Here is a 22,963-nt window from a genome sequence, read left to right as displayed (position 1 = left end):
TGCAAATACGGACTGACATACAGAAAACAGCCTATATTACATACATTACATAACCTTGATGTTCATATAAACCCAATACAAAGGTTATTTTAATACTCAGCTATCCAAAAATGAATTTTATTGCACACTAGCTCTCATATTTGAAAAATTCACAGGGGCCAAAATGCGAAACTACACATCTAACTGTGGAGTGCTACCTTATGTGATTACAAATCCGGTAAATAGTCTAATAAATATCTTTCAATTTGTTTAAGCTAAGTTAACCATTTTTTTAAACAAAACTTACTAGCAGCCTGAATTGTAAAGTTTGTGGTATCCTTTCCATATCTGTTAGATATATCCAAGACGTACTTTCCGACATCCCTTTGTGAAAACGTTGGGAAATGGATTTTTAGCTGATACCCATTTACCTTCACTAATGTGTTGTGAAATTTGAATCTTAACAGAGCTGACTCATCTGTTATAACAGCATCTCTCTGTCGGTTCACGAGGACACCGTTTATATCTTTCAGTTGTATATCCGTAACTTTAGGAACACTATATACTTCTAAACGAATATATGTTGGCTCATTAACTATGCTGTAAAATATTTTCTTGTTTCTCTCTATAAAAACAGGTTTTCCTGCAATAGAATAATGAGCTTTATAAATGCATTGTATTCGTGTTTACTTACCAAAATATACTGTATGTTTTAATTATAAAGTCATGGTTTACAATGACTTATCGTCTGTTCCGGCGTAATATCGTTTACCTTCACAGTCAAACCATTAACAAACGTACGTAATATAGGCGAATTAGTCTTATATGTTTTATCCGTTCGTACAATTCGTAAAGTGACTGTTTTATTGTATGTCTGTATGTTTTATTTTTCCATCGTTTTCAATTTAATTGAATTTGATGCGACTGTCATTCAAGTGAGAGTTTTAGCTAGCTATAAAACCAGATTAAATCCACCATGTTCGACATACGAAAATTGCTGTATCAAGTCAAGAATATGACAGTTGTTATCCCTTCGTTTGATGGGACTGAGCTTTTGATTATGTCTTTTGATTAACGACTTTCCGTTTTGAATTTTCTTCGGAGTTCAGTATTTTTGTGATTTTACTTTTTTCATTAATTAAAGGCTTTTATTTTGTTTTAGTTTATCAGCTTTTCATCTTTTCATACAATTTTGATATTGAAATATTTCGGTCACGGGTATAACTGAAGTGGCATTCATTCATCATTGCCAAAATCCACATCTGGTGCATTAAAATGTGCATCTTTAACATGTTTAATGTTATTTTAAATATTTATTCTTAAAACCTTCACAGATAATGATGCTTATTATATTACCTTGTACAGATAGAAAAGCATCAGTTGACTGGTTCACTTGACCATGCGTATCTGGTACTCCGTTACTGACTGTACAAACATAGAAACCAGAATCTTGGTAGCTTTTGGTTCGAGTGGTTGGGAGGACGAGACTTCCATTCGTATATCCGTCAACGAATCGAATGTGTTCTCCAAATTTTGATCTGTGCTCCCACCGACTGTATGTATATGAATCTGGATTGCCATTAGCTACGCACAGTAATTCTTTTCTGTTTTCATTCTCGGTGTAATTGTTGTAGTCAATATGGACAGATGGTGGATCTGGAACAAACAAAACAAAAACTGGTATTCAAATATATCAATTTCTTTGATTAAAACCGTTACAGAGGATTATATGCTATCAATGTTCTTTCAATTATTTATTTTTTAATAAAAAGACATATGGTACACGTCACTTTAGTTTCTTTAGTTGTAATGGTTTTATTTTTATTTTTAATGACATCAATATCAAATGTGTGCGACAGTCATACAAATGAGAGGTTTTGCTAGCTGTAAAACAGGTTAAATCCACCATGTTTTACATAAGAACATTTCTGTTCTAAGTCAGGAGAACGACAGTTGCTAATAATTTGTTTGATTTGTTCGAGCTTAAGATTTTGCCATTTGCTTAGGAACTTTCCGTTTAAAAATTTTCTCGGAGTTTGGTAATTATATTATTTCACCTGGGTTTTTTTTTATTAAAACATAGCACTGTAGTGGATCATTTCAGGAAAATGTGTACATTAAATGCTTAGGTTAAAGATATCTTAGATCTCGCGGTTATTACTTATTTACAACACACTTCCTTTTTGTTGAAATTATTGTTATTCCTTTATTGTTTTGTCATAAAATCAGATTGTAAGGTTTCTCTTTTGAATCGTTTCAAATTTTGTCATGTTCTGGCCAGTTAAATACTAGTTTGCACATTGTCGTACGGTATGAACTACAGTTGCTTATATTTATGTCACTTGAACTTGGTGAATAGCGTAACATTGGCAATCAAACAAATCTCCTTACTTTCATATCGTTGTTTTCTTTTTTACACAATAACGGTTCCTTTCTTTTAGAGGTTTTAAACAATTTATACTTACAAAGGACATCAATACTGATGTTTGTTGAACCCGTTCCTATAGTATTAGAGGCTTCACATATGTATATTCCAGTGTCTCGTCGCGTGATCACCTTAATGTAGAGGATATGACTATTTGAAAACAAACGTGTTATGCCAATTGCATCAACAAGCCACCATTTGGGTTTACTCGATGGAGGGTTACTACTTTGAGCACACGTAACGTATAGAGATTGACCTTCTAAACTTTTAATTTCATCACTGCCATTTGTTGACAAAACTGGTTTATCTGCAAAGAGAAATGTTTCTCGTCTCTAATTTAAGGCTAAAGTAGATGATATTATTTGTTATTTGTGAATAATATACCAAAGATAAAGTGGATTGTTGGAATCAAAAAGCATCTACAAGATGATCACGTGTAAATATAGAAAAATGAAGGAAAAAAAAACAATTACCATGTGCTAATTGTACAAGTCTTTACCCCGAAGTTGTAGAACTATATGTTTTGCCAATTTTAAAGTTCTTGATTAGCTTAATTAGGTTCTTAGATATGTGTCTAGCGTAAATGTTGGAATGTCAACATATAGTTTTTTTTGTTCCTCCTTTACGAACTACATAAATACTAGAGAGATTGTAAGTGCTGCCGGTGTTACTTTTATCTACATTGTGAACATCAACCCTGTATCAAAGAACTCATTGTAGGAAATATAAGCCCTTGAATAACCAATCAATTCGGCTGTTCAAAGTAAGTTTTCGTAATGCCGGTTTTTCTGTTAGATTTATGATTCTTGATTAGACCTTTTGTCGGTCGTTTCGTTATATTACAATTGAATAAATACTTCTATAACTGTATACCGTTGATATGTCAAATAAATGAATAAACTTACACGCTATAACGAGCTGAATAGTTCTTTCAAGTGGTTCTTGCATCGCTGTGTTATTTGCCATACAGGTATAATTCTGTAAATGGTCTGACCGTTTAGCAAACCATTCTAGTATCAGGATCCTCAGTCCTCCGACTTTTACAACTGTTCCATTGCTTGACCATGACAATGTTTCCCCTGGGTGGCCATTTTTAACAGTACATGTCAATGTTATGAGTTGTCCCTCCGTTCCATGTACTTGGTCAACGTTGTCGCTTCCATCAATTGCAATTTGCTTAGTTGGTTCTAGTTAATGTACATAAGATATGAGAACAAAAGTAAACTCATTATGTTAGAAACCAGGTGACTTTTGAATGTTTGCATATTACGTTAAATTCAAAATATAAGCTCAATTATTCTTGTTACTCTATAAAAAATTACAACTGAAGCTTTCCTATTTCAATTAGTTTTTATATGTATTGTATTCACTACTTAAAAGGAGACTATGTAAATAATAAATGTCAATGGTTACCAATACTGCTTTAAAGCAAGCTCAAAATATTTAAGCAAATGCTGGTCATCTTCGTGTCGTACGGTCTTCGGAAATAAACAATACCCTGAACCGTATACAAGTCTTTGAAACCCCCAAACTAGATGAAATTCTAATTTTTACAGTTATATTTTCAAATCTTTTATCGGAAAGTTATTTTTTTATTTAAAAAGACAGTTGTTGTCCATTCGTTTGATGTGTTTTGTCATTTGATTTTGCCATTTGACTTTACGATTGAACATTCCTCGGGGTTCAGTATTTTTTGTGATTTTAGTTTTTATCTTACCAATTTGTTGATAAACTATCCTCCTAGAATTTTACAAAAAGTAAATATACAACACTGGCGTACGAGACGTGGGAAAGGGGACATTTAAAACATTTGATCCACCTCACCCTACTTTCCAACCTTTAACTACGCCACAATTCGAATACATATTTTTGTCTTGTCTTCATATTTGTGTATGTTTTGTATTGTTTTTAAATAATAATATATTGTACGTGTTTGTGTGCAGAGGGCGTACACAGGAATCGGCTGTTGATCAGTCAAATGCATTTTTTGGGATAAAATATGTTACGGCTTACGTTCTAGTTGTAGTTTTACTGTATGTTGTAATGGTTTACCGTCAACCACAATATCACAAGTATAGTCTCCTTGGTCAGCTGTTGTAACGTTATCAATTACCAATATGTATTCACCATTACTAAAATTTCCAGTGACATTGAATTTGCCATGCATAAAAAAACTGCTGATATGCTGCCCATCTGCAATAGGATACTCGGAATTTGGACCGTTCCATGTTGTAGGAAATATCTCAGTCCGCATAGGGCAGACGAGCTTTGCGGTGTTTCCTTCTTTTACAAAAACTGTGTTTGCTAGAGATGCTACTGTAAAATAAAACTAAGTAACATTTGTTTTGATGAGTGGTTATCATAGTTATATAGAAATTTCCACTAACAGCCAAACTCATAAATCGAAAATAATCTGACAACGCCATGGCTAAAAATGAAAAGGACAAACAGACACATGACACAACATAGAAAACTAAAGAATAAACAACACGAACCCCGTCAAAAACTAGGGGTGATCTCAGGTGCTCCGGAAGGGTAAGCAGCTCCTGCTCCACATGAGGCACCCGCCGTGTTGCTTATGAGATAAAGGTGTTCGTTTAATTGGGGAAAAGATATTAGATGGTAATTGAAACGAGCGTTGATCCAATAATTTTACCAGTGGCTTTAAACTGAGGTCTTTCATCAATTTGATGAACTTGCCTAAAAAAAAGAGAAGCGAAAGATACAGAGAGGGACATTCAAACTCATAACAATTAAGATAATAAACTGACAACGCCATCACTAAACAAGAAAAGAAAAGCTTAACAACTGTTTACATGACACAACATGGAAAACTAATAAAAACTGAGAAACACGAACCCAAACAAAAACTGGCGGCACTGAGGTACTCCGGATGGTAACGTAGATCTTGATCCACATTTGACACCCGTCGTGTTATTCATGTAAGTACACACCCGGTGATACTTTTAATTAACTTGATATATAGAACACTTTCGTGATCGTTAGCGCCCCAAACATGTTTCAAATAGCTATGCTTCTGAAATGTATCCGTCCCAAGTTAAAAGCGCCTGTATAGATTAGTGATTGTCGCATTGTTGATGTATATATCATTTAAATTTTTCGTTTATTGCTGGCATAAATTAGTCGGTTTTGTTTGGCCTTTCACATTTTGTACTCATCGGGTCTTTCACAACTGACTGACTACACAGTATGGGTTTTGTTCATTTATACAGGCCTATAGATGCTTGAATCTAGCGTTCTTGGACTCCGAAAACGCCATAATGGTAAATTGTAGTCGTATTATTAGCAGTCATGCCGCATATTGTTATTTGGTATGGCTACGAGTGGATGGTTGTTCTCTGTACATAATTACCCGTCTGAATATGCATACAATAACTACCACTTACTGTTATTCAATCAACTATCATTCAGTTTATGCGAAAAATGTGCAAAGAAGATATTTGTTGACGATCGTACATGTACGTTGACATATAATGGTTTACTTTAACAAATTGTGACTTGGGCGGAGAGTTTGCTATCTTTATTTGAAAAGAAACTATGAATTAAAAGATATACCTTGTAACCAGAGAAATAACGTCGTGAAATATACGAATTCCTCCATGTTGACATGAATTAATCACAACTATATGATTATAGTTGATTGTGTGAAATTGTTTTGTTAATTTATCAGGAACTTCCTGTAGTTTTGATCGTTCCCCCTTTTTTTAACAATATATACTTGACATGATGATATGAAACAATTAATAGACTATATACCATAAGTTTAAAATCTCTAAAAATAGTAACAATTGAACTGTTTCAATTGCATTGGCATTGTTATATTAGTTGATACTAATATATAAAAGTATTTCCGTATTTATCATTGTTTATTGAATACAATAATATTGTTTTCCTCATACGTAACTGTACAACGGGTTTTTTTTTTGTTGTTTTTTCGCTGGTACCGATTGGATTGGTGTCCAGTTTATGCAAACAAACAAATCCAATAAAACTAAAACAGAGTTGGGAAAATAACTAAACAAAAACAAACGTTAGTTCCTACACATAATCAGAAAGAAAAATAAAGTTAAAAACGAAATGAAACAAAAAATCGGTTTTAGAATCTACCAAGTCAGATATACACAATAACAATCTTCGTAAATTTAAAATGTCCAACAATTATATTTCATAAAATAACTTTTTAATTAACTGATATGACAACATATTTAAACTTTCATTTTAATTAATGTTTCATGGTGTTTCTAACTATCATCTTGTGATGTCATATATACATGTATACAGGTTCAATATAGGCTGACTGTTTGCGCCTGTTAAAAGGTTTTAACCCACTGAATATGTTTGCGCCTGTCCTAAGTCAGAAACCGGCTGTTCAGTGGTTGTTGTGTGTTGATGTGGCTTATATAAATACGTTTTTTTTCTCGTTTCTCGTTTTTTAGCTCACCTGACCCGAAGGGCCAAGTGAGCTTTTCCCATCACTTTGCGTCCGGCGTCCGGCGTCCGGCGTCGTCCGTCGTCCGTCGTCCGTCGTCGTTATTAACTTTTACAAAAATCTTCTCCTCTGAAACTACTGGGCCAAATTGAACCAAACTTGGCCACAATCATCATTGGGGTATCTTGTTTAAAAAATGTGTGGCGTGACCCGGTCAACCAACCAAGATGGCCGCCACGGCTAAAAATAGAACATAGGGGTAAAATGCAGTTTTTGGCTTATAACTCAAAAACCAAAGGATTTAGAGGAAATCTGACATGGGGTAAAAATGTTTATCAGGTCAAGATCTATCTGCTCTTAAATTTTCAGATGAATCGGTCAACCTGTTGTTGGGTTGCTGCCCCTGAATTGGTAATTTTGTGGAAATTTTGCAGTTTTTGGTTATTATCTTGAATATTATTATAGATAGAGATAAACTGTAAACAGCAATAATGTTCAGCAAAGTTAGATATACAAATAAGTCATCATGACCGAAATGGTCAGTTGACCCGTTAAGGAGTTATTGTCCTTTATAGTCAATTTTTAACCATTTTCTTAAATTAAAGTAATCTTTTACAAAAATCTTCTCCTCTGAAACTACTGGGCCAAAATCAAACTTGGCCACAATTGTTATTGGGGTATCTAGTTCAAAAAATGTGTCCGGTGATCCGGTCCACCAAACAAAATGGCCGCCACGGCCAAAAATAGAACATAGGGGTAAAATACTGTTTTTGGCTTATAACTCAAAAATCAAAGCATTTAGAGCTAATTTGACATGGGGTACAATTGTTTATCAGATCAAGATCTATCTGCCCTGAAATTTCCATACGAATTAGACAACCCTTTGTTGGGTTGCTGCCCCTGAATCGGTAATTTAAAGGAAATCTTGCTGTTTTTTGGTTATTATCTTGAATATTATTATAGATAGAGATAAACTGTAAACAGCAATAATGTTTAGCAAAGTAGGATTTACTAATAAGTCAACATGACCGAAATGGTCAGTTGACCCCTTTAGGAGTTATTGCCCTTATAGTCAATTTTTAACCATTTTTCGTAAATCTTAGTTATCTTTTACAAAAATCTTCTCCTATGAAACTACTAGGCCAAATTAATCCAGACTTGGCAACAATCATCTTTGGGGTATCTTGTTTTAAAAATGTGTCCGGTGACCCGACTATCAAATCAAGATGGCCTCCACAGCTAAAAATAGAACATAGGGGTAAAATGCAGTTTTTGGCTTATAACTCAAAAACCAAAGCATTTAGAGCAAATCCGACATGGGGTTAAATTGTTTATCCGATGAAGATCTATCTGCTCTATAATTTTCAGATAAATCTGACAATCCATTGTTGGGTTGCTGTCCCTTTTAAGGTAATTTTAAGGAAATTTTGCTGTTTTTGGTTATTATCTTGAATATTATTATAGAAAGAGATAAACTGTTAACAGCAATTATGTTCAGCAAAGTAAGATTTACAATTAAGTCAACATGACCGAAATGGTCAATTGACCCCCTAAGGAGTTATTGTCCTTTATAGTCAATTTTTAACAATTTTCATAAAATTTGTAAATTTTTATTAACATTTTCTACTGAAACTACTGGGCCAAGTTCATTATAGATAGAGATAAATGTTAGCAGCAAGACTGTTTAGTAAAGTAAGATTTACAAACACATCACCATCACCAAAACACAATTTTGTCATGAATCCATCTGCTTCCTTTGTTTAATATTCACATAGACCAAGGTGAGCGACACAGGCTCTTTGGAGCCTCTAGTTTTATATATATTAAAAGACCGTTGGTTTCCCCGTTTGAATTGTTTTACACTATACTTATTGTCGGGCTATTTATAGCTAGCTGTTCGACGATGACCCAATGCTGCGTGTCGAAGGCCATACTTTGACCTAGGATTTATTACGTTTTAGAAATTGCGACTTGGATGGAGGGTTGTCTCATTGGTGTTCGTACCATATCTTCCTATACCGCTTGAAATAAGACGATGAAGACATGGAATTGTTGGGGTTTTTTGTTGGTTTTTTTTTTTACATTATACACGAAATTGTTTCAGCCTCTTCGTCTTATTTCGCCGTCCATTTAGACCATTTAATAAGGCAAATCAATTCAATACGAATTTAGCGCGAATATATACATGTTAACGTTGCTACTTGACTAATGTATATTATGACGTGACTTATATAGCAATGGCTAGACGTTAGAATAAACACGATCTATACACAACGCATTCTATTTACTTTACACAACATTTATGGTGCCATGATTGTCGGAAACAATGGAATCGAAGTTAAAAGCAGTACGTAGAGGACACAGAGGGCAAGTTACAAAGTTATTCAAGAAATTCGATGAGATTGAAAAGAATTCGGACTAAGACAAAGACGATGTGAAACTAATTTCGGATGCAGTTGAACAGAAACAGAGGACTATCGTGGATTTGAATGAAAAGATACTGGATTTAACGTCGGAAGAGGGTGTAGAAGAGGAAATTCAAGAGTCTGATGAGTATATGTTTAATTTAGAGTCCAAACTTCGGAAAATTAGAAAAATATATTCTGATTCTATTTCTCAAAATGTCGCATCAATGTCTCTAGATCCAAATGCAAATAGCTTTATGCCATCTTACCCTACAAATTCATCGCTTACCAATGCCAATGTTATACGCAGCAATGAAACTGAAATTAATGTACAGCCAACCCATTCTGATAACTTCCGCTCCATGCAAAATACCACTCGTGACTTGCAGTCAACAAATAATTTGTACAATCAAGGCTTTTCTTCGGTGTCAAATAGCAGTCAAAACCACAGATTACCTAAACTAGATTTACCGCACTTTGATGGGGAAATTTTACAATGGCAAACCTTTTGGGATTCCTATGAATCAACTATTCATTTCAACAGTACTTTGACTGAGATACAGAAATTTAGTTACTTGAAGGCCCAACTCCATGGCCATGCCGCCCAAACTATTGAAGGTTTCGCATTGACAAATGTCAATTACACCACTGCCGTTAATTTGCTCAAAGATCGTTTTGGATCGCCTCACAAGATTATTCATGCCTACATGAAAGCTTTAATGGATCTTCCTTCACCGTCAAATGATTTAAACAGCCTAAGAAGGTACGGAGACCACCTAGAAACGTACGTAAGAGGTCTTGAATGTTTGGGTCAAACACAAGAAATGTATGGCGCGCTATTAGTACCTATAATTATTAGTAAACTACCAGTAGAAACGAGAAAAAGTATTGCCCGTGAATATGATAGCGATCATATAACTCTTAACAACCTCAGAAAAGCCATCACGAAAGAAGCGAGAATTCTTGAAGCAGGACAATTTACCGACCGCGACAGTTTACATACTACCGCAACATTTCTGACCGAAGCTCGTAATAAAACACAGCGAAATTTCAATACAAACAATCCACGTTTTAATGACAAAAAACGTCCATGCATCTACTGCACTGGTATACATTTTCCGGGAGATTGCACGATAATTTCTGACGTGAATGAAAGACTGAAAATCGTAAAGCAAAAGAAAAAATGTTTCAACTGTCTAGGAAACCACGGTGTTTCCGAGTGTAAATCACTTAACCGATGTAAGAAATGCAACAAGAAACATCACACCAGTATTTGCGGGGAACAAGCTACAGATGGAAAAGAACAGGAGAGCAAGGAGAAATCAACCGTTGTAGGCTTGGTAAAAACAGAAGAACCAGACACCGCAGTAATGTATACTTCACAACACACTAGCGTTTTATTGAAAACAGCTATCGCACCAATAGCATACGGGAAACAGATCACAGAAGCTAGTATTTTATTTGACGAAGGTGCCCAACGGTCATTCATCACTCAGGGCATAGCAGACAAATTACAGATAAGACCAAGCGGAAGGGACACAATTGAACTGTCAGCTTTTGGAGACAAGGAGAAGAATATACGCCATTTGGATACAGCAACTGTTCAACTACAAACAGACAAATGTGAGATTGTAAACATAAATGCATTGATTGTTCCAGATATTGCAGTCCCACTTCAAAACCAGACGAAATACTTTACACGCAATTTGCCATACTTGAAAAATTTAAAGCTCGCACATCCGGCAAATAACGCTGATAGCTTTGAAATTTCACTCTTGATAGGAGCCGATTACTATTTGGATATAGTTCAAGATCACGTGATAAGAGGGAATGGACCTACAGCCGTAGCATCAAAAATTGGTTACTTGTTATCTGGACCAGTAATAAGAAACGGAGAGAAATCCTTAACTTCATCAGTTCTTTTGAATGTTACTTCACATCATGCAGAGGAAAGCGACATCGAGAAATTCTGGAATCTAGAATCGTTAGGAATACGTTTACCACAACAGGACGACGAGGAGAGTTTTGTAAAGACTTATCAACATGACTGTATCAAATTTGAAAACGAACGTTATTCTGCCAAGTTGCCATGGAAACTGGATCATCCGCATTTACCTTCCAACATCATGATCGCTAAAGCAAGGACCGAAAGCACAATTAGAAGACTAAGTCGTGAACCACATTTACTACGAAAATATTCAGAAATTATTGAAGACCAAATGAAGAGAGGGTTCATAGAGAAGGTAAACGACGAGAACGACAATGGTAAAAGCACTCACTATATACCACATCATGCCGTAAAAAAAGATTCGACAACAACACCAATTCGTATAGTGTACGACTGTAGCTGTAAAAAGTCGCCAGATCACGCAAGTTTGAATGACTGCCTAATGTCAACCCCGCCAGATTTGAACGACTTGACAAAAATATTAATGGGATTTAGAACCAAGAAGTACGCAATAAGCACGGACATTGAAAAGGCTTTCCTACATATTGGATTAGATGAGAAAGATCGAGATTTTACACGCTTTTTTTGGTTGAGCGACACAGATAATCCCAGCAGTACTCTTACAACATATCGATTTAAATCTATTTTGTTTGGTGCAACAAGTTCACCGTTCATCCTAAATGCAACACTGCTTAAACACTTGGATGCATGCAACACAAATATCTCAGCAATGATGAAGAATGACCTTTACGTGGATAACATTTTGTCCAGTTTGGAAAATGAAGATGACGCCGAAAAGTATTTTGTACAAGCCAGATCATTGATGTCGGAGGCTGGATTCAACCTTCGTTCATGGAGTTCAAATTGCTCAAAACTTACAGATTTAGCCAAAAAACATAACGTATGTGAAAAAGAAACTTTTGTCAAAATACTTGGACTGAAATGGGACACAGTTAAAGATACGATAACTTTTCAAAAAGTCGACTTATTTGATATTGAACTACCTAATGTTACGAAACGTGAAATTCTTAAACAGTCTTCACGTATTTACGATCCCCTAGGATTACTTAGCCCTGTATCCGTACGAGCAAAAATCTTAATGCAGACATTGTGGGAACAGCAGTATGGATGGGATGAGCCACTACCATTAGAAATACAGACAACATGGGAAAATTTAGCCAAAGATTTGGAGAAAACGACTTACACAGAATTGAAAAGACCGTATTTTCCCAATTTACCAGATCAGAAAACCCAACTTCACGTTTTTGTAGACGCTAGTACAACTGCATACGGAGCAACTGTTTACATATGTAACCATCATGAGTCATCATTAGTTATTGCAAAGAATAGAGTAGCACCGCTTAAGCAATTGACATTACCACAGCTGGAATTAATGGCCGCATTGATTGGAGCACGACTAGCCGATCACGTAAAATCAGTTCTACACATAGAAGACATAACTTTTTGGTCAGACAGTCAGATAGTGCTACAGTGGTTATCAACTTCAAAGCAATTGAAAAGGTTCATACGAAATAGAGTAACGGAAATACGCAAATTGACCAATACACAAGAATGGAGATATTGCCCAACGAAAGATAATCCAGCTGACCTTCTTACTAGAGGACTCAGCGCGTCACAGTTTGAAAAGAACACACTATGGTTCAACGGACCCGAATGGATCACTGATGCATCAAAATGGCCGTTATGGAAGCCAAATGACACAACAGTACTACTAACCAGTACAGATATAGAAGACTCAAGTACAGCGGACAATGAAATAGATAATCAACAAGGAATACACCAAATTGTGTAAATTACTAGATATAGCACATTATCAAAATTACTACGAATTACAGCTTATCTATTACGATTTATACGAAATTGCCGTTCGCCAATATTACAGAGAAATAAGGAAAAGTACGTTACAAGAGAGGAATTACAGGATGCTACAGAGTGTTGGATACTAAATTGCCAAAGAACTTCATTTAAGGACGAAATGATACACTTGAAATTAAAGGATACTAAACCTTCTGTTTTAGTTAGACAACTTAGATTGTACCTGAATGACAAAGACGCAATTTGCTGTGGAGGGAGAATTCATAACGCACCTGTTTGTGAAAATACGAAATTTCCTTATTTGTTACCCAGAAGTCATCATTTTACGAAATTAGTTGTTCTTGATATACACAAGTACATGAAACACTCAGGAGTTTTATCAACAGTGACTCAGATACGACAAACTTACTGGATACCCCGAATTCGCCAATACGTAAGAGGAATTTTGCGAAATTGCGTAATTTGTCGAAAAATCAACAGTAAACCATATACAGCACCTGATCCGCCGCCACTCCCAAAAGTTCGATTACTGGAAGCGCCGCCGCTTTTACAATTACCGGCGTCGACTTTACTGGAGCGCTGTACGTTCGTGATACACATGATACTGAAAACAAGGTTTTTATATGTCTGTTTACTTTTGCTTCAACGAGAGCCGTACACCTGGAGGTTGTACCGGACTTATCAGAAAAATCCTTTTTACAAGCTTTTAGAAGATTCGCTAGTCGTAAATCTAGACCACATACCATGATTTCGGATAATGCCTCGACATATTTAGCCGCCTCGGAAACATTAAAGAAATTAACCGATTCACCATCGCTAAACAATACGTTATCAACATATGGAACAACTTGGAGATTCATACCGAAAAGAGCGCCCTGGTATGGTGGATAGAACGCTTTATAGGAATAACAAAAACTTGTTTGAAGAAAACATTAGGCAGATCTTACGTTACCATGGATACACTTCAAACAATTCTGACAGAAATAGAAGCGATCATTAATGATAGACCATTGACCTACGTATTACCGGATATTGAGGACGAGGAGCCGTTAACTCCGTCACACTTGCTGTACGGAAGAAGAATAACTTTAACGCCGTATCCACAACCGAATATTGAATACATTGCCGTGAATAGTGGAAAACAAGAACTGCATAAACATTTGAATAAACAGTCGAGTTTAATGGAGCATTTTTGGAACCGATGGAAATCCGAGTACATAACGACCCTGAGAGAGTTTCATCGCCAAACAGGAAACAATTTACAAACTATATACAAGTTGGAGATGTAGTGCAAGTCCAAGATGATAAATTACCGAAAAACCGATGGAACATTGCCGTTGTTGATGAATTGATCACCGGAAACGATGGTTTTACACGAGCAGCTATAATACGAACTAGTGCAGGACGTACTTCACGCCCTATAGTAAAACTGTACCAGCTCGAAATCCGAACAAACATAAACAATTTAGATGACAAAAAAGATGATACTTCAACAGAGGGATTGACAAGAATTCTACCAAAACGAGAGGCATCTGTCCGAGCTCGAGAGAACATAAAGAAATGGACTACCCAAAAGTGAACTACTAGCTGACAATTTTATTTGAATAGACTTCGTTAAAAGTGAAAAATCAATAAGTGAATTATTTGAATTTGTTTTAGAAAGACAATTAACTATTTAATTTTCAGTAATATCTATTCACATGACTTTTAAAGTAATTAATAATTTCATATTTTAACTTTTGCCGGCCCCGAGAATGTCGGGAATTTAGCGCGAATATATACATGTTAACGTTGCTACTTGACTAATGTATATTATGACGTGACTTATATAGCAATGGCTAGACGTTAGAATAAACACGATCTATACACAACGCATTCTATTTACTTTACACAAAACCATCATAAAAAAAAAATGTTTATTAAATATCAAAAATGTTTGGCTGTAGAATTATAAGGATTAAACACAGTTTTTCTAGAGGTTATTGATGTGTTAACCGGGGCTCTTACTCATAAACTCAACCTAAAAGTCCTCTTCGGACTTGTATTCAGTTTGACGTGTGAGTTAATCGCCCGATTTATACATCAATAACCTCTAGAACAAAGGTGTTAAATCCTATAATATTTTTTTGTTTAGAAATATTTAGAGATGTGTTTCTAGAAACTCAAATTGATTGGCGGCGTTAGGAATTCCACAATCAATCAATCAATCAATTTAAACTGGAATAATATCAGAATAAATGCGGTCTCAATAATTAGCGACAACAAGAATTTTAGCGACAAGAAGCGTCAAGCAGCGACAAGAATTATTTTAGTGACAAGAAGCGACAAGAAACTATTAAGCGACAAGAAAACATATTTTTTTTTTAATTTAAATTAATTATTGCAATTAATATTAAAAAAATATGCAAAAGAAAATAATTTTAACGACAAGAAAGTTAAAATTGATAGAAAAAAAATGAAACATTATTTACATAATATTTTATCCTCTGTTATGTATAACAGCCAGTATTACGTTTTAATTATTGTATTATGAGATTACTTTTCCTTGTGTTTTAGAATATATTATTTATCTTATAATTTGTTTTTCAAAACTCTTTTCGTGCAATATTTATTAAGCTCGCAAAATGAATTTTGACATAACAAGAGTACACTTAGAGCATAGTTTGAATCAAAATATCATATTCCATTATGCCCGCTCCATATATATCTCCATTCGTTTATTCATACTTTGACTAATCAATTCAAAATTTGGTGACTATGTGGATCGCATCTATCCCATCGAATTGGAGATAAAGGATACTACAGATACAGTTAAGTCGGCTTCATATCTTGACTTACATCTAGAAATTGACAATAAGGGTCGGTTGAAGACAAAACTTTACGACAAAAGAGATGATTTCAGCTTTCCAATTGTGAACTTTCCATTTCTAAGTAGCAACATTCCAGCAGCACCTGCATACGGGGTATATATCTCCCGATTGATACGATATTCCCGTGCTTGCATTTCCTATCATGATTTTCTTGATAGGGGGTTACTGCTCACAAGGAAGCTATTAAACCAAGAGTTCCAAATGGTGAAGTTGAAATCATCCCTTCGTAAAATTTACGGACGCCATCACGAGTTGGTTGACCGTTATGGATTAACCGTTTCACAAATGATATCGGATATGTTCCTTACGTCGTAACTACAATCCCCTTCCCTTTCATGAATTTGACCTACCAAATTAGACTATTTACCGGATTTGTAACCACATAAGCAACATGACGGGTGCCGCATGTGGAGCAGGATCTGCTTACCCTTCCGGAGCACCTGAGATCACCCCCTAGTTTTTGGTGGGGTTCGTGTTGTTTATTCTTTAGTTTTCTATGTTGTGTCATTTGTACTATTGTTTTCTGTTTGTCTTTTTCATTTTTAGCCATGGCGTTGTCAGTTTGTTTTAGATTTACGAGTTTGACTGTCCCTTTGGTATCTTTCGTCCCTCTTCGACTTTGATGAAAACAGATACACACATCATCTTATACATATTTTTCATATTTGAAAATAAAAAAAGAAGCTCAATCTCTTTCTGCTTCACAAATGTTTAATTTCTTCATCTACCAATATACTAATATAAACTTCACAATCTCTTTCTTCCTCACAAATGTTTCATTTCTTCGTCTATCTATATAATAAAACATTTTAATTAGACATATCAGCTCGATTATTTAATAAAAAAAACATTAAATACAAATATCTATATATCTAATAAAAAAAAAAAGTTTTCTTGTCGCTAAATAGTCTTCTTGTCGCATCTTGTCGCTAAAATAATTCTTGTTGTCGCTTCTTGTCGCTTGTTGACGCTTCTTGTCGCTTTTTGACGTTTGTTGTCGCTAATTAGTGAGACCCGAATAAGTGCAATCGGAACTACTCGGCCTTTCTCGTTTCACGAAGAATTTGTATTACACAATCGTAACTACTCGGCCATTCTCGCTAAGCAGTAAAATAATTTCTTCGTGCAACCAGAAAGGCCGAGTAGTTCCGATTGGGTATTACATAGCGACAATGCCCGAGTAGTTACGATTGAGAATAAATGTCGGTGCCGTACCCTACACGATCAGACAGTTAGAACCCGCCTAGCTGGGATTTTTTGTGGCTAATTTTAGCACAAACACCAAAACACAGCCCAACCATACACCTGAACCTGTACTTTCATTTTAATACTCTTATTATATTTATTTGGAACTTAGATTATAATACAAAGTAAGCAACACACTTCATTTACCTTTTTGGTGCGGTCTAAAAGTAATTAAAGAGGGACGAAAGACATCCAAGGGATAGTCCAAATAATTTTGACGTCTTGAAAGGCTATTATATTTTTTTTTCTTTGACGCCTGTCGAAGTAAGGCGTCAAAGAAATAATTATAATAGCCTTTCAAGACGTCATAATTATTTGGACTTCCAAAGGGATAGTCAAACTCATTAATCTGAATGTCATTAAATTAAAAAAAACCACCAAGCCAGTGTGATTCAATATAAGCAGAAAGGAGTGATATTTGGCGGGACTGCATGGGATAAGTCAAATTATTAATAGGAATCTAAGGACGGTCTTAAAGGGGGTACTATCATAACCAATGACGGACATTTTTTTGTCAAATGACATTAACAGTCATTTTTGGTGTTTGACGATACAATGTAAACTTTTTTTAGACTAAATTATCATAGACTGATTTTGACGAATCAAGTTAATGTTTTTCCAAAAATTACAGTAACGATAATTATTTGAGACTCCTGACCAATCACGAATTGTGACAATAAGGATAAGGATATTTTGACAAATCACAGTAAATTTTTAACTAATTTGAAGCTAAGGGTGGCTGAAAATGTCTGTTTGAATCCTAATGTTTAAGCCATTACCACCCTCTTAGTGTCCATTCTTCCTCCAAAAAACTAGTAATTAAGGAACCAAATTCATATTGAATGTTAGTCCAAATAATTATCATATGACGTCTTGAAAGACTATTATAATTTTTTTCTTTTACGCCTTACTTCGACGTCATAATGCTGAAGCTGCTATTTTCAGTTGGACTTTGAGAGCAAATTTAGCCATCAAACTGAAAATATGAGTTTGGTGTTATGACGTCAAAGAAAAAAATTATAATAGCTAAAAAATTATAATAGCCTTTCAAGAGCTAGATGTCATAATTATTTGGACAAATTGAATGTGTCCATTTTGGTAACAAATTGAATTTATTAGGCCCTAACTGTAGGGGGGCATTAAGTTTTACCCTTGTCTATCTGTGTGTACGTCCCGAAATTGGTTTCCATTCTCAAACTGTAGAGTGTTACATATATATTTTAAAAAAAATTAGTCCATGATCAGACATGTCAGATGATTTAGAAAAGTTTTTGTGAATTTACTTGTAATTTCAATTTTACATCATTGTATGTGCACACAAAATTAATGAGCTACAGTTTTTGACCTAATGATTTCTCTAGACAGAGTTTTCACATAGCATTGCACAAAATGTTGTAACTATATACATATACCTGTCCCTCCCTCTGACCTCCTTCCGTCTGATTATCCTCAACATGTCAGACATCACTTGAATTTTTTTTTATATCTGAGACTCAGACTTCTCTTAAACTGGCTTTATATGTGCGTATTGTTATGTGTTTACCTTTCTACATTGGCAAGAGATGTAGGGGGAGGGTTGAGATCTCATTAACATGTTCAACCCCACTGCATTTTTACACCTGTCCCAAGTCAGGAGCCTCTGGCCTTTGTTAGCCTTGTACTTTTTTTTTCTTTTAGTTTCTTGTGTACTATTTGGAGTTTAGAATTTAGAAATGTCAACGTATATGTTCCACCTGTCCCTGAATAGAAGTTCCTTCATAATATAAGTTCCAAATGGAAAAACTTCTCTGGAATATTATTTCCACAGGAATAAATATAACAGTAGATGTTCCTAAGGGAATAAATAGTATAGAATTTGTTCTGACAGGTATTATGACATTCAGGGGTGTAGCTAGTTATCCAGCAAACTGTAGGCACCAATCGGCAGGAGGTCTGGGGCCGCTTAAGGCCTCCAGTAGGTCCAGGGTATAGCCCTGCTAGTGGGTCCAGGGCCCCCCGACAGAAAACGGTTTTCAGCATTTTAACTGCATAATTTTATGTACAAAAATATTAAATTTACTGGTTATTTATTCATGATAATTATAATATACATGATGAAAAGTTCGAAGAATTATGAGTTATCTGACTAGTAAATTAGATAACACAGTACAGTCGGAAATATGGGGGGGGGTGGGAATTACAATATGCACTGCCCAGCGTAGATCAGCGTATCCTTTTAATTAAGCAGCACACCCTGTTTGGTATTTTCATATCTATTCCGTTCTGATTGATATATATATACATATAACTTAATTAATAGTAAATATTGTGAATCTGATGATCCTTCATTAAAAAAAATAAGGCACCCACGTAAACACTGATATTACTATATAATAAAACAATCCTTTTGGCTAGACAAAAACCATCAATATTTTTTTATTCTTAGGCTTTACCATAGCCACACAAACACATACAATGACATACGCACAGTTCTGTTCTGTTCATTCCATCGTAACAAAATTCAAGAAATTCGTATTTCTTTATATCAATCCTCTTTCTGTAAAATCCCTACCTGTTTAGGAATTTGGACATTTTTTTTTACAATAATACAACAGGGAGCTAGGTCCTGTAATAGGTGTCATCCAGGACGAAGGTCTGGAAATTTGAAAATGCCATGCATTGGAAAATGAGGGATTATTGGATCGGAGCAGAAATTTTGCCTTTCATTAGACCAACTATATTTGTATACGAACTCCACAAAGAGTGGCATTCTCTCTACAACTAGGCATTGGATTAAATGTCCCCATTCTGACCTGACGTGACTGCGTAGTTATACATCCTGCTCAGTCAAACGGACAACCAACATTGGCAAGTCGGGTGAAGGCAAAGTGGAAAGCTAGTTGAAAACTAACAACAACTAATTAAAGTAAAACACTCATGTGTCTAAGTTGAGGTTCATTCAAGTTTTTGTTGATAGAAGTGAAATGATCTGAACCAACTAAAGTTCTAGTTTATAGATGTTATATAAGGTAAAATCATACTAACATTCATTTCTATCCAATATTTCATTCACTATAAGAACGAGAGGCTAGTGTTCAGATGACATTCGATAATCAAAGAGTTTTGACAGATAACGTTGTTTATCATTTTATTTTAATAAAAAAGAATATTTGTGAAAAATTATGTGTAGGCACGTGCCTATAGAAACGGGAAGAATTGTGCCTGATATTCATATGATGAAATCATAATCTTTCAATCAGTTTAACTGAAGTCTTGAGCTGGCATGTCAGTTTACTGCTAGTAGTCTGTTGTTATTTATGTATTATTGTCATTTTGTTTATTTTCTTTGGTTACATCTTCTGACAGCAGACTTGGACTTCTCTTTAATTGAATTTTAAATGTGCACATTGTTATGCGTTTACTTTTCTACATTGGCTAGAGGTATAGGAGGAGGGTTGAGATCTCATAAACATGTTTAACCCTGCCGCATTTTTGCGCCTGTCCCAAGTCAGGAGCCTCTGGCCTTTGTTAGTCTTGTATTTTTATACGCCCGTCAAAATTTTAACGGGACCTATTATGGTATACAAATGTCCGGTGTCCGTCCATCCCTCTGTCTGTCTGTCCAGCGTAAACATGTCGCACCGTAACTTGAGAACGACTTATAAATCAAATTTCATGAAACTTCACATAGTTGTTTCTTATGATGGTCAAATGAACTATATACTTTTTGGTGAAAAATAGATTATAAATTTTTGAGTTACGGCACTTTGTAACTAAAACAGGGGTGTGTTTTTATATGCCTGTCAAAATTTTGACGGGACTTATTATGTTATACAAATGTCCGGTGTCCGTCCATCTGTCTGTCCATCTTTCCGGTGTAAACATGTCGCGCCATAACTTGAGAACGACTTATCCTAAATTCATGAAACTTATTATAGTTGTCTCTTATGATGGTCAAATGATCTGTATACTTTTTGGTGAAAATAAGATTAAAACTTTTTGAGTTACGGCACTTTGTAACTAAAACAGGGGTGTGTTTTTTTCACATGTCCCACTGTATATCAAAAACTATTTTTGATTATTACTTAAAACTTGACACACTTCTTAGTTATATTAATTTTAAGATCTGCATACTTTTTGGTGATGATTCAAAATTTCTTTTTTGAGTTATTGAGTATTTTGTAAAAAAAGGAGGAGGGGGGTTTTTACATGTCGCGCCGTATCTGAAAAACGATTTATGATTATTGCTTAAAACTTTACACACTTCTTTGTAATATTAATCTCAAGATCTGTATACTTTTTGGTGATGATTTATAATTTCAGTTATTCAGTATTTTGTAAAAAAGGGGGAGGGTATTTTTACATGTCGCGCCGTATCTGAAAAACGATTTATGATTATTGCCTAAAACTTTACACACTTCTTTGTTATATTAATCTAAAGATCTGTATACTTTTTGGTGATGATTCAAAATTTCAGTTTTCAGTCATTTAGTATTTTTTTAAAAAGGGGGAGGGTATTTTTACATGTCCCTCAGTATCTCAAAATCAATTTATGATTATTGCTTAAAACTTAACACACTTCTTTGTTACATTAATCTTAAGATCTGTATACTTTTTGGTTATGATTCAAAATTTTATTTTAGTGATATTTAGTTTTTTTGAAAAAAAAGAGGGGGGGGGGGGGTTCATATGTCCCTCCGTATCTCAAAATCAATATATGGTTATTGCTTAAAACTTTCTTAGAAATTATTTATGATTATTGCAATAAACTTTCACACAAGAGGACGGGCGTATCATGCGCTCATGGCACAGCTGTTTATTTTCACATGTCACACAGTATCTTAAAAACAATTCTTGATTATGGCTTAAAACTTTAAACACTTCTTAGTTATATTAATCTTAATATCTGTATACTTTTTGGTGATGATTCAAATTTTTTTTTTGAGTTATTGAGTATTTTGTAAAAACTGGGGGGAGGGTTTTTTTACATGTCGCACCATATCTCAAAAACCATTCATGATTATTGCTTAAAACTTTACACATGTCTTTGTTATATTAAGCTAAAGATCTGTATACTTTTTGGTGATGATTCAAAATTTCATTTTTGAGTTATTGAGTATTTTGTAAAAAAGGGGGAGGTTCCAGGTTTCTGACAGTTACAACTCAAAAATGCTTACAGCAATTCTCATGAAACTTTGGTGAATTGTTTAGTTCTATTGATGTAAGCTCCTTTTATATTTTCATAAATTTCCAATACATGTGTAATATGACATTGAAAAGTAATTGAACTTTATTGTTTCATAATGTGGCGGGCGTATCTGGGGCTCATGGCACAGCTGTTTATTTATTTAGTATTTGGTTTAATCTAATGGACATTGTTTTTAAGTTGGAATCATATAAGATCATGAAGATGACTTTTAGATTTGACCGTTATACTAATTTTGTAATTAACGATATCATTCTATGTATATGATAATATTTGTTTAAATTTTACTTTAGGGACATGGTCATGATGGTGTTAGAAGCAAAACAACACATATTTACCTTGGTTGTATTTTGGACATGCTTGCTGAATCAGTGTGGGGCATCAGGTAAATATATAAAAAAAAAATCCAAGTATGATGAATACAAATTCTATCACTTAATAAACAGTTTTATTCCATATTGATATATAAATGTATATACATGATATAGACTTTAGTATGTTTTTTTTTTTATCTGAATTGGATTTTGAATTAAACAGCATATATTTCTTGCATAAAAAACATCTTTGCAAATGATCTATACATCTTTAACTAACTTAATTTTGGATGTATCACACCTCCC

General features: G+C 34.6%; 3 protein-coding genes across 3 annotated transcripts in view; 2 read left to right on the top strand and 1 right to left on the bottom strand.

Moving 5' to 3' along the window:
* Positions 1-1,563: 1,563 nt before the first annotated feature.
* Positions 1,564-4,658, bottom strand: LOC134694516 (sialic acid-binding Ig-like lectin 10). Its single transcript, XM_063555529.1, has 4 exons — positions 4,418-4,658; positions 3,310-3,591; positions 2,536-2,711; positions 1,564-1,635 (listed from the first exon to the last, which is right to left on the bottom strand). The coding sequence occupies exons 1-4, from the start codon at positions 4,656-4,658 to the stop codon at positions 1,564-1,566; spliced, it is 771 nt and encodes a 256-aa protein (XP_063411599.1).
* A 4,828-nt stretch (positions 4,659-9,486) lies between these two features.
* Positions 9,487-13,020, top strand: LOC134694515 (uncharacterized). The gene has a single exon (XM_063555528.1). The coding sequence runs from the start codon at positions 9,487-9,489 to the stop codon at positions 13,018-13,020; it is 3,534 nt and encodes a 1,177-aa protein (XP_063411598.1).
* Positions 13,021-17,150: 4,130 nt separating this feature from the next.
* LOC134694885 (solute carrier family 2, facilitated glucose transporter member 3-like) overlaps positions 17,151-22,963 on the top strand; it is a 41,975-nt gene continuing 36,162 nt past the window's right edge. The window contains exons 1-2 of the mRNA XM_063555989.1: positions 17,151-17,283; positions 22,637-22,728. Coding sequence (XP_063412059.1) covers positions 22,641-22,728 — 88 coding nt within the window. The 5' untranslated portion in view covers positions 17,151-17,283; positions 22,637-22,640. The remainder of the gene's footprint in view (positions 17,284-22,636; positions 22,729-22,963) is intronic.

This window comes from Mytilus trossulus, chromosome 13 (assembly GCF_036588685.1).
Source record: "Mytilus trossulus isolate FHL-02 chromosome 13, PNRI_Mtr1.1.1.hap1, whole genome shotgun sequence".
Lineage (NCBI taxonomy): Eukaryota > Metazoa > Mollusca > Bivalvia > Mytilida > Mytilidae > Mytilus > Mytilus trossulus.
This window is presented reverse-complemented; position numbering and strand designations above follow the sequence as displayed.